At 38.2% G+C, this 12,807-nt stretch overlaps 1 protein-coding gene across 1 annotated transcript; it reads right to left on the bottom strand.

Moving 5' to 3' along the window:
• Positions 1-6,093: 6,093 nt before the first annotated feature.
• LOC107792680 (putative late blight resistance protein homolog R1A-3) lies at positions 6,094-10,729 on the bottom strand. The gene is made up of 3 exons (XM_016614916.2): positions 10,065-10,729; positions 7,197-9,458; positions 6,094-6,389 (listed from the first exon to the last, which is right to left on the bottom strand). The coding sequence occupies exons 1-2, from the start codon at positions 10,497-10,499 to the stop codon at positions 7,227-7,229; spliced, it is 2,667 nt and encodes an 888-aa protein (XP_016470402.2). The 5' UTR covers positions 10,500-10,729; the 3' UTR covers positions 6,094-6,389; positions 7,197-7,226.
• Between the last annotated feature and the right edge of the window lie 2,078 nt (positions 10,730-12,807).

Here is a 12,807-nt window from a genome sequence, read left to right on the forward strand (position 1 = left end):
CTGCAGGAAATACTTCTGGAAATTCACGAACAACTGGTACTGAGTCCATAGAAGGAACCTCCGCACTGGGATCGCAAATATAATCCAAATAGGCTAGACACCTTTCTCGACTATACGCCGAGCTTTCATATAAGAAATAACCATGCTGGCAGAATGACCAGGAGTTCCTTTCTACTCTAGCCGAGGTAACCCCGGCATGGCTAGGGTCACTGTCTTGGCATGACAATCCAATATAACATGATAAGGTGACAGTCAATCCATACCCAAGATGACATCAAAATCTACCATATCAAGAAGTAGAAAATCCACACTAGTCTCAAGACTACCAATAGTAACCATACATGAATGATAGACATGATCTACTACAACAGAGTCTCCCACCGGTGTAGATACACACACAGAAGCACTCAGAGAATCACAAGGCACAACCAAATATGAAGCAAAATAGGAGGACACATAGGAATAAGTAGATCCTGGATCAAATAGAACTGAAGCATCTCTATGGCAAACTGGAATAATACCTGTGATCACAGCATCAGATGAATCGGCCTCAGGCCTAGCTGGAAAAGCATAAAATCGGGGCTGGGCCCCACCACTCTGAACTGCGTCTCTGGGACTGGCCTCCACCTCTAACGGCCTGATCTCCACCTCTAGCTGCCTGACCCCTACCTCTACTAGCTGAGCAGGCGGTGAAGTAACCAGTGCCGGTATGATGGCACGAGAATCCTGCTGAGATCTATTACTCAACAACCTAGGGTAATACCTCCTGATGTGACCAATGTTTCTACACTCATAACACCCATCCTGCTATGGTGGCTGCTGAAGCTGAAGCTGACCCGAACGGGCCGGATAACCGCTGTAGTGATACTGGAGTGGTGGTGCGCTAATAGGAGCTGAATGTGCATTAAATGATGGCTGCCCAGAGTAAGGCATAATAGGACCGTGACTCTCTGAAGCACCGAGAGATGCTTGAAGTGTTGAATGAAACGGTCTGGGAGGATGACCTCTACCAAAATTACCCCTGCCTCCAGATGAGGCACCACTGAAACCACCAAACTTACAAGGCCTCTTATCAGACCTTTGCCCTCTCTCCTGTGCAAGAACCATCTCGATCCTCCTCGCAACATTAGTAACCGCCTGAAAAGAAATGTCACTTCTGGTTTCCTTGGCCATCTGAAGCCTGATAGGTTGAGTGAGTCCCTCAATAAACCTCCCCACTCTTTCTCTCTCTCTCAGTAGATAGTAAAAGGAGAGCATGACGGGCTAAATCCACAAAACGGGACTCATACTGAGTAACAGTCATACTGCCCTGCTGTAGACGCTCAAATTGCTTGCGGTAATCCTCTCTCAGTGTGATAGGAAGGAACTTCTCCAGAAATAGCTGAGAGAACTGCTCCCAGGTAAGTGCAGGCGATCCAACTAGTCTGCTCAATGTATAATCTCTCCACCACCTCTTGGCGGAACCCGTCATCTGAAATACAACAAAATCGACCCCATTGGTCTCAACTATACCCATGTTCCGCAGCACTTCATGGCAGCGGTCAAGATAATCATGTGGGTCTTCAGAAGGTGCACCACTGAAGTGAACTAGGAAGAGCTTAGTAAACTTATCCAGTCTCAATAAGGCCTCAAAAGACATGGCGGGCCTATCACCGGTCTATGTCGCAACAACTGGCTGAACTACCCCAACTTGCGGGACTGCTGGAGCCTGATTTTGGGGAGCCATCTGTTCCGGAGCGGGAGTAGTGGGAGTTTGTGCTCCTCCCCTGTCCTGTGAGATGGTTGGTGCCACTGGAAATGTACCATTCTGGGCCACACCCTCCATAAGACTCACCAAACGGACTAGAGCGTCCTGAAGTACTAGAGTAGCTATGAACCCTTCCGGAACCTGAACTGGTCCAACCGGTACAGTCTGAACTGGAACCTCCTCCTGAAGATCCACCTGAGGTTCTACAATAGGTGTTGCTGCTCGAGCTCTAGACTGAGCTCTACCTCTACTTCTGCCTCTGCCTCTGCCTCGGCCTCTAGCACGACCTCGTCCTCGACCTCTACCCCTGGCAACAGTTGCCACCGGGGGCTCTAGTCCCTGTCCATCGATAGATGTATTACGTGTTCTCACCATCTGCGAGAGAATAAGAGTAGAATGGTTCAATCATCGATGATAGAATAAAATCGCACGACAGAATAAGAAAGAAGTGATATTGTTCCTAAACTTCATAGCCTCTGAGAGATAAGTACAGACGTCTCTGTACCAATCCTTCAAACTCTACTAAACTTGCTCGTGACTCATGAGACTTATGTAACCTAGTGCTCTGATACCAACTATCACGATCCGAAATTTCGACCTTCGGGACCGTGATGGCGCCTAACATTTCACTTGCTAGGCAAGCCAGCGTTAGAATATTTTTATCCATTTTAAAATAATTTTAAATTAATTAATAACAAAGAAACAAATGCGGAAGTAAAGTCTGAAATGTAGTGAATAATCTATAAAAATAGCGATGTCTAAATACCATCCAAGAATTGGTGTCACAAGTGCACGAACTTCTAGAATGATACAAATAAAGGTCTGAATAAAATAAAGTTGTCTGAAAGCAAACACATAGCTAAAATAAAGTAGACGGGGACTTTAAAACTGCGGACGCTGTGCAGTTATACCTCAAGTCTCCTCTAGGTAGCTAAAATCCGAGCAAGTCTATGGTACGCCGATGGGACCAACTCCGAAATCTGCACAAGAAGTGTAGAGTGTAGTATCAGTACAACCGACTCCATGTACTGGTAAGTGCCGAGCCTAACCTCGACGAAGTAGTGACGAGGCTAAGGCGGGTCACTTACATTAACTTGTACGCAATAATAGTAATAGCAACAATAATAATAACGGGAATATTAGTAAGACCAATAAATAATATTAATAATTGAAATCAACTCAACACTCACAATTCCTCAACTCGTTTTCATTGCGGCATGCAACTCGTTCCCCAAATATAAACTTTAAACAAGTCTGTTGTGGCGTGCAACCCGATCCCCCAATATAGACTTTTAAATAAGTCTGTTGCGGCGTGCAATCCGATCCCCCAATATAGTAACTCTTATTTCCATTGCGGCGTGCAACCCGCTACTCCAATATATTCATTTATCAATTCTTATAAAAGAAATTGCCCCAATAAATATAATAATTAATATAAAATTATATGACAACAAGCATACAATAATTATGATTTATTTATGAAACAAACAATGACAAGTAGCAATTTATTGTAGAAATCAGGGAGAAAATAGGCAGTTTAATATTTAATATGCTAAATGTCAAGTAAAATTTAAGACACATAAATCAAATAAGCATGTAACAATTATTGCAGGAATTCAAGAATTAATATTTGACAAAGAATATGAGAGAAACAATTATTATAACAATTAATTCATGTCTTAAAATAATTTAAGATATTTAAATAATTAAGCAACCAATTAAATTGACAAAGTATAGGAACTCGTCACCTTGCCTATACATCGTTGCACATGAAATTTACATAGCAAATAATTTAGGGGTTCTATTCCCTCAAGTTAAAGTTAACCACGATACTTACCTCGCTTTGCAACCAATATTCAAGAATCCAATAAACCTTTGTCTCGCAAATTCGTGTCTAAAATCCTCAAATCTAGTCATAAGCAATTCAATATACTCAATATAAATTATAGGAATTAATTCCATATGAATTTATTAATTTTCCGGATTAAAATCCAAATTCATCTCAAAAATTATCAGTAGGGCCCACGTCTCGAATCTCGGAAAAACTTACGAAATCCGAACACTCGTTCCGAGAGGAGTCCAACCATACAAAAATTACCAAAATCCGATGTCAAATGGACCTTCAAATCTTAATTTTTTATTTTTAGAAAGTTTTACAAAAATTTCAATTTCTTGCATCTAAATCCGAAATAAGTGATGAATATAGACATGGATTTATGAAATATAATCACTTTTGGTTATAGAACACTTACACACTTCAAAGTCGTGAAAATCCCCTTTGAAATCGCTCAAATCCGAGACTTAAAATTCAAAAATGAGTAAAAATTGCGACTTTCGAATTTATGAGTTCTGCCCAGTCATTTTCGCATCTGCGGATAAAAGTTCCGCATTTGCGAGACAAGGCTCGTATTTGCGATGCCAGACTGCCAGGTGAAGTTTCGCATTTGCAGACATTCCTGTCGCACCTGCGATATCCGCTTCTGCACAAAACTACCGCACCTGCGAAGACTCCAGGCTAGCCTAGTCCCGCATCTGCGCAATTCCGCCGCACCTGCGACCAAGACACTCGCAGGTGCGATTACATCAGAGACAGAAATTTCCAAAATTTGCTTAAGTTCACAATTCGATCCGATTTCGATCCAAATCACACTCAGGGTACTCGGGACCCCGTCCGAATATACCAACAAGTCCCGTAACATAATACGGACTTACTCGGGGTCTCAAATCATGTCAAACAACGCTGAAATTACAATTCACACCTCGATTCGAACTTTTGAGTTTTAAACTTTTCAATTTGCAAATCTCATGCCAAAACATATTAAATGAATCCGGAATGACTTCAAATTTGGCACACAAGTCATAAATGACATAACAGAGTTATTCCAATTTCTAGAATCGAATTCCGACCCCGGTATCAAAAAGTCAATTTTGTAGTCAAACTTTTGGAAATCTTTAGCCTTAAATTACTAGTTTTCGTTAGATGGCCATAACTTGAGCTAGAGACCTCCAAATTAAATTCTGAGCATACGCCCAAGTCCCAAATTACGATACGGACCTACCGGAACTGTCAAAACACTGATCCGAGTTTGTTTATTTAAAATGTTGACCAAAGTCAACTCAGTTGAGTTTTAAGGCTCTATTTCACATTTTAATCCATTTTTCACACAAACTTTTCGAAAAATTATACGGACTGTGCACGCAAGTCGATGAATGATAAATAGTGTTTTTCGAGGTCTTAGAACACAGAATTAATTATCAAATTTAAAGATGACCTTTTGGGTCATCACAAAGGTAATCATGTAGGATTCCTAACGTGTGTTATATGTTCTAAAACTAATAGGATTATAAGGCTAATATCTAGAATTACGGTTATCTCCTTTTATTGTGAGTTATTATGCTTAATATTATAAGATTATTTTTGTAAACCGACATTGTATTCATGTTTTTATAATAAATATAGATATAGGTAGATAGATAAATATATAAATAGATAGATAGATAGATATAGATATAGATAGATTAATTTATTAACTTTCATTTTCATAAAGACAAAGATTAATTATCGTTGATTTCCTTTTCACCTTCTAATAAATTAAAAGGTACTGATCAAAGCATCACGGCCTTTTTGGATGAGCCGAAACCTAATTTGTAAAACGACACAACATTTTTAATAGGAAATATTATGTTACAATCTTTTGCTAATACCCAATAGTATTCCAATTTAGTTAACCAAAATACTAAAAGAAAACCTAACGTGTTCCTAAAGGTATTAGGTTTACATGCTAACACGTAGTATTATATGTCTATGCCCGAAAGCAAGTATACTAATAGGACTCCTAAAAATAATCATGTAGGATTACTAACGTGTGATATATGTCCTGAAACTAATAGGATTATAAGACTAATATCTAGAATTCCGGTTATGTCCTTTTATTGTGAGTTATTATATTTAATATTATAAGATTATTTTTGTAAACCGACATATATAAGTGTAAACTAACGGTACTTTATTTCTAGAAAAACAGACATAAGAATGTCTATTGGTACTAGGATATGGTATAAAACAGTAACAAACTTTATAAATAACACAAAAATTACGAAATTCATACTTTAAATTAACATCCTCAATTAATGAAGAGAAGGACTGCTACATTTTTATTTCTTTTTTCTTCTTTCTTTTCCTTTCTGCACTCTTAAACCATGGAGGAGAAAGAGTCATTTTTTGTCTTTCATCTTACTTTCTCCAGCTTCCAAACGAAGCAATATCCAAGATATTTCCTCCATTTATATAATTGAATGACTTAATCCTGGCCAAAAAAAAAAAAACCATTCTGTACGAGCTCGGAATCCAAAGAATACGCAAATCAACCAATTGTTATTGTAAGTGCAAAGTACACTGTCCTTATGGATTAACATATCACAAATACAAAACATACAATATTTCAGCTCAAAGCTATGACCACAATCAAGAAGACAACACATGAAATGCATGAAAGACAGACGACGACTGAACAACAACAACGACACTTCAATCCCAAACAAGTTGGGGACAGACAACTATTCAAGAATTATTATAACACCTAGTAGAAGTTTCTTATCCATGGTACAATACCAGCATCATACAGTTTGATTCATTGAAGACCTGCACCAATTGCAAAGAATCAATTTTCCTTTTCTTAATTAAATACTTTGTAGTAGTAGGTTACCAAAGAAAAATATGAAACCATGCCAACAAATGTTAGTGAATCTTCATTGCAGCCCTCAGGTTAAGCAACAAACGGGAAAAGAAAAACCAAAAGGGAAAAACAAATTGCAAAAGAGGAAAAATCCAGTAGGTAATTCGTAAACATCTATGTCATATTGCTAATTTATAAAGCTTGCCAGGGGAACGGCTATGCATAAGCTTGTTACTGTGTTATGTAAAACTGCATTATAGTTTTTCTTTTTCACAGACTGCTTTTATACAGAATCTCAAGATTTGATGGTGACTAATACTACTTTGAATGTAATATAGATTGTGATTTGTCAGTTCTTTTATATTAGTATATGGAAGTTAGAGAACACTTAGAAAATTGATTTCAGGAGTTACGATTACAAATATAAAGTGCCAAGGGGAATAGCTGAGCATCACCATCCACATTTCTGGCTCAGTTTTAATTAACTGTTATCAGACTGCAATTTGAGGCAGGAACTGGGTGGTTTGAACTTGTTAGAATTCATAGTTAGTTAATATTCTTTTTTGCCCCCTATTGGCTTCTAATTTTGGATTTTAAGGACCACTTTTGGTGATTAGCATTGCAATGCACGGATGGAAATCCCTGTTCCTATTCAACTTATATTGTATGGATGTGGACAATGGATAGCAGATGAGGGGGTTGCGACAATCACTAGAAACATGAAATAGAAATTAAAACCAATCTAAATAAGGTCAAGGAAAGATTTAACTGACCTCTCAAGGAAGCTGCACATCCAGTTGCAATCAGAGATCGGGAGGGAATATAGAGAGCTTGAACCCATTGTTGTTATTAGTCCCTTTTTGAGTTTGCTTGTCTTTTTTGGCTCGTATATCCCGTGCAGATATTGCTGCTGTTTTGGTGGAGTTTTGCAACTCCATCACTTGGAAGCTGCGTATATCAGCCAGGCCAATGGGGATTTCCTTAAGCTTATCGCAGCAGATGAGAACAAGATGCTTAAGTCTTGGAAAGTGATCAGCTGATGCTTTCCAAGAAACTAAGTCTGTCCTTTCAATCCACAACACCAGTAGGGAACAAAAACCTCCAACTGACTCCCAGCATTCTCCCATAAACCCATTTTCTATCAGCTTCAGGACTTCAAGGTGTTCCAACTGCCCCAATATAGACATATCATTCCACTCCAGCCAGGTATCTACTAAAGACAGCTTCCTCAACTTCGTGGGAAATATATATGAGGGTGGAAGGCGTAACCCTTTTCCTGTTTGACTACTATCATTTATCAGCTTCAAGTTTTCAAGGTATTCTAGCTTCTTCACATTTTTTAACAATGACTTATTAGGCTCAAGAAGCACAGCTATTTTCCCACGGATGCCCAGCTTTTTCAGGTTTGGAGTCCTTGCAAACACTTCTTCTGTGCAGCTTTCGGGAGCAATGGTGGAGAGAGTTTGCAGGCTTTGATTTACCAAAGGAACTTTACTACTTCTTGGGGTCACAGGAACAGGCAATTTGGCAGAAGAGTTAGTGTGCAGATGCCTTAGTCGTGCCATATTCCATATGTTTGCTTGGATATCAAGAGAGCGTTGTTGCGTGTTAATTATGAGTGTTTGGATGTTCCACAGTTCTCCAATGTGTTTAGGAATGATCTTGATTGTGTCAGATGAGAAAGCAATATACCTCAAATGATATAACTGGAAAAACTCCTTGGAGAAGCGACTGAAGTTGATGGACTCGACATCAAAAACCCTCAGCAACGGAAAGCCTTTTGGTATGGTTGGGATGTCGACAGATGGCATCTCAATCTTTTTTAAAGAAAAAGATAAGAATGACCTGACATGTTCACCTGAGGGTTTTGTAGAGATAAATTCCAAAACTGAGGAATGAATGCATAAGCGACGGTAGGTGGCTAGTTCCCGTTTTCCTGGGAAATATTGCTCAGCACCTAGTTTTATTTCTTGGAAAAGATTTTCTTCCTTCATCGCCTCTTGTCTGCAAAACTCGTGCAACATGTCATGAAGACGACATGTTTTGATTTGACCATCAGATGTTCTTTGCATTACCATCACTAGATTCCTGTTGATGAGATCATTCAAGTTATCCTCTGCTTTACACTCAAGGGATAAGTGGCCTTTATACTGTATGAACCCTTCTGCGATCCACAAACGGATTAACTTCCAAGCAGGGATCTCAAAGCCTCCGGGAAATGCACCACAATATAAAAAACATGCTTTCAAGTCGTAAGGCAAGCGATCATAACTCATTTGCACCAATTTGTTACAATTCTCAAGCTGGTCTTTATTTATAAGGTGTTCACCCACACTCTGATCCACTTGTTTCCACTCTCTTGATGTCTTACCTTTCCCAATTAGTGCTCCTGCAATAACAACAATCGCAAGGGGTAGTCCATTACATTTTTTGGCTATGCTCTTTCCAGATAGTTCCAATTCAGGAGGACATTTATCTTTATGGAAAACTTTCTTCTCCAGTAAAATCCAACTTTCATCTTCAGTCAGAAATTTTAAATCATGAGGTATACCAATGCACTGCTTGCATTGCTTAGCAACTTTGCTGTCTCGAGTGGTCAACAATATTCTATTGGATTTGTTGTTGTTGTTTGGGAAAGCTATTCTGATACGTTCCCAAGCGTCAGGAGACCATACATCATCCAAGACAATCAAGTATTTTCCTCCCTTGCCCAAAAAATCTTGTATTTCATCAGCTAAATCCTCCTCACACATACCATGGTATTGTTTGGTATTTCGAGTGAATTTGCTGATGATGTTGAGAAATAATTCTCTTCTCCTGTATGATTGAGAAACATAAACCCAAATGCGAGTAAAAAACTCGTACCCGATTTTAGGATGCTTGTAAATCTTATTTGCTAGTGTCGTTTTGCCGAGACCAGGCATTCCAACAACTGGAACAACTTCTAGACCATCTGATCCTCCAAGAAGACGGTTGATTACTTTATCTGCTTCCTCTTCAAATCCCACCACATCATCTTCCTCTACCACTGGAGGCTTTCAAAATAGCCGAGTTAAAGATTAGATATATGAATTTCAAAAAACGGCGGCAGTCAAAACATTATATTACGTATTTGTACAAGTACAAAAGAATAGGTGCTTCTGTCTTAACGTAATAGTTAGTTGGTGAAGTAATAGGCCCAACAAAGGATTCTCAATCAGATAGAACAGTGACATTACAACGTTATAATGTTGTCAATGTTAATAAATTGCATTGCGTTTTAGGAGGGGCATCTACATATAATGTTTTAGTCGTTAATCAATAGTGTTACATGTCCTGCCGCTTTCCTAGAAAGGCAATGTCATATTACAGAGTTATATTGTACCATTGAATTTACCTCTTTTGTCTAGATATTAACAGAATTGTTAACAAAATTGAGTGGTAGTTGTAGATGATGATTCAATTCTGACTAGATTATTCATTTTCCCCTTTCCCCAATCACCAAAAAAAAAAGTCTTAAATAGTCCATAAAGTTACATTTGGATGGTAGTTAATCCAACAAATCAATTTGTGTTCCTTAATAACGCATCTACTTGTTGTTAACAACTACATATATCTCAAACACAATTATTAGGATTTAGGAGCAGAATGTGGTGTGATACCTTTCGTTCTTCGACATATCTGGCAGATTGATCTTCATCTTGAAGGGCCTGAAGGCCATGGGAATTATTGAGACGGATTTCTTTGACTTTGTCTCTAATAGCTTTAATCTCCCCTGCTACATCATACACTCTTTTATAATGCTTAACATCCACAAACCTGCCAACACCTTTGTCCTTGTGAAGCTTAGCCTCAATCACAAACTTATCAATGGCATCTTCAGCAGAGTTGACGACAGTCTTAATTTTCTTCACCAATTCTTTATGGACATCGTTCTCACTGCGGGACTTGGAAGCTTGCTTGAGGAAAGCGTTGAATTCGTTGAGATCTTGAAGCAGACTCTCAGCCTCATCCTTAACCCCAATAATCAGCTCCGCATTGTCCCTCAGCAGCTGCATCAAGTTCTCCACCAGAAATTCCACCGCAACGTTCGCCATGTCGATCGATCAAAGAAATTAAGAAGCTTTAGCAGAGCAGAGACTTTTTAAGTGCAAATGAGTGGTGTTGACTCCACCAACTTGTTAAGACAAAGTCATTCTTTTGTCGTCTTCGCTTTTTTCTGATTTTTATATTCTCCACCATCATCGATGCATTAAAAAAGGAATAAAAAAGAGAAACTATCGACCCAATGTATATAAGCAAAAACGTATTTAGGGAAATATCGTTTGTTTTTTTACTTAGTACAATAATTACAAGTTTATAGTATTTGCTGAGTTGCCACAGCTCGTGTCTTCGACGCAATTGCTGGAATAATTAGGTTATAGCATGTTTGCCTAAGCTTTTTTCGGTCAAAAGTATTTTTATTTTTTTGCCAAAAGTACTTTTTTCAAAAAATTGAGGTGTTTGGTCAAGCTTTTAGATGGAAAAAAAATATTTTTGAGGAGAAGCAGAAGCACAAAAAAGTAGTTTCTCTCCAAAAGTATTTTTGTGAGAAGCACTTTTGAGAAAAATACACTTAGAAACAGTTTTTAAAAGTTTGGCCAAACACAAATTAATGCTCAAAAGTACTTCTCAAATTAATTAGTCAAACACAAACTGCTTATCACCAACTTTTGAGTAAATTACTTCTCAAAATAAGCCGATTTTAGAAGCTTGGCCAAATAGGCTATTAGTACTATTGGGCAATTTTGTCAAAGAGCCATTTTTTGTGCATTTAGTATTTTGCCCATTCTTATTTACCTTGGCGGTGGCCACGCTGACGCGCCACATTCATAGGGAGATGCCTTGGTGTATGTTATTTACGGATGATATTGTTTTGATTGGCGAGACGCGAGGTGGAGTTAACGTGAGACTAGAGGTTTGGAGACAAACCCCGGAGTCTAAAGTTTCAAGTTGAGTAGGACCAAGACTGAATACTTGGAGTGCAAGTTCAGTGACGAAACTGAGGGTGTGGACGTGGAAGTGAGACTTGATTAAGGGTGTCTAACGGGTCGGGTGGACCCGGTTCCGGACCGGCCCAGACCGATTTAAGACCGGACCGGTATGTAAGGGGGCGGGCAGGGCTGGGTTTGGATGGGTAACATATTGTGCCGGTAGTTTCGAAGTACCGGTTAACCGGACCGGCCCAGGCCGGTTCAACGGCAATTTCAGAATTTTTTTTATTTTTTTTAATTAAGTTGACTGTTGGCAACGGTCAGCTGCCATTTTGACTGTTGCCCAACGGCTATTTTGCAAGAATAGCCCTTTTGGGGCATTTGTTTTTCAAAAATAATACTTTTAGTATTTACTAATTTAGCCCATTAAAAAACTATAAATATACCCCCCCCCCCCTTCTTTATTTCTTCACTCATCTCTCATTTCTCAAACCCAAATTCTCAATTGTCATTCTCTCATTCTTCACCTAAATTACAATCAACTATTTGGCTCTCACTTTATTTGAAATTTTATTTAGAAGAATTAACCCAAATAGTCGCTGACCCTATCACTTTAAGTAAAAATAGCTAGTGAATGTATAATATATGCATAATTTATGTATTACGTGTGCATAATTGTGTATAATTAATGTATAATCTATGTATATGGCTAAAAAAGTAAATAATTAATATGATCGGCTATTTGTGTAAAGATCCCTTTTATTTATGGTATTATTTGAAGTTTGAAGTTTGAACTTTGAACTTTGAACAATTGACGTTTCTTCGTGGTAACATTGGAGTTACGAAATTCAATTTCAAAACTTCAAAAATCATCAAGTGTTCAATTTATTGCGGAATTCGGTGCACTCCCTCTAACTTTTTCTCTTATTTACTATTTTATTTGCATATTTAATTTTTATTAGTAGTTAAATTTTTACAATATGTTTAATGCTGCAAAAAGAGTTTGTAATAAGGTTGCTAATCGGAAAAATAGAAAAAGAGGTACTAATTCAACTTCTAGTTGTAATTTAAATGACTTTACACATGTGTCTGAAACATCACCTGATAATAATATAGATTATGAACAATTACAAGAAGATTTCGGTGTAGAAGATAATAGATTAAAAATTGAAGATAAGACACCACTTATACCTAGTAGTGTTGGAGTTGGTAGCTGGGGTGGTGTTCGTGGCGCTAGTAGTAGACCACTTGTAGCCTCGACTAGTAATCGGAGAAGGAGAAGTAAAGGTTGGAAATATTTTGAGGAAATAGAAAATTCTGATAGAGTTAGATGCAAAATTTATAAAGCTGATTTTAAACATAAGACTGGAGGAAGTTTAGGGGGGACTGGAACACTTAGTAGACATATGAGAATTACTCATCGTATAGAATA

Source organism: Nicotiana tabacum, chromosome 2 (genome assembly GCF_000715075.1).
Source record: "Nicotiana tabacum cultivar K326 chromosome 2, ASM71507v2, whole genome shotgun sequence".
NCBI classification, from domain to species: Eukaryota; Viridiplantae; Streptophyta; class Magnoliopsida; order Solanales; family Solanaceae; genus Nicotiana; species Nicotiana tabacum.

Bases quoted from the DNA above. Each gene is read 5' to 3' on its own strand.
- LOC107792680 (XM_016614916.2), bottom strand. From the start codon at position 10,499: ATGGCGAACGTTGCGGTGGAATTTCTGGTGGAGAACTTGATGCAGCTG. The intron at 9,459-10,064 runs GTATCACACCAC...CTATTTTGAAAG, and splicing joins GATATGTCGAAGAACGAAAG to CCTCCAGTGGTAGAGGAAGA.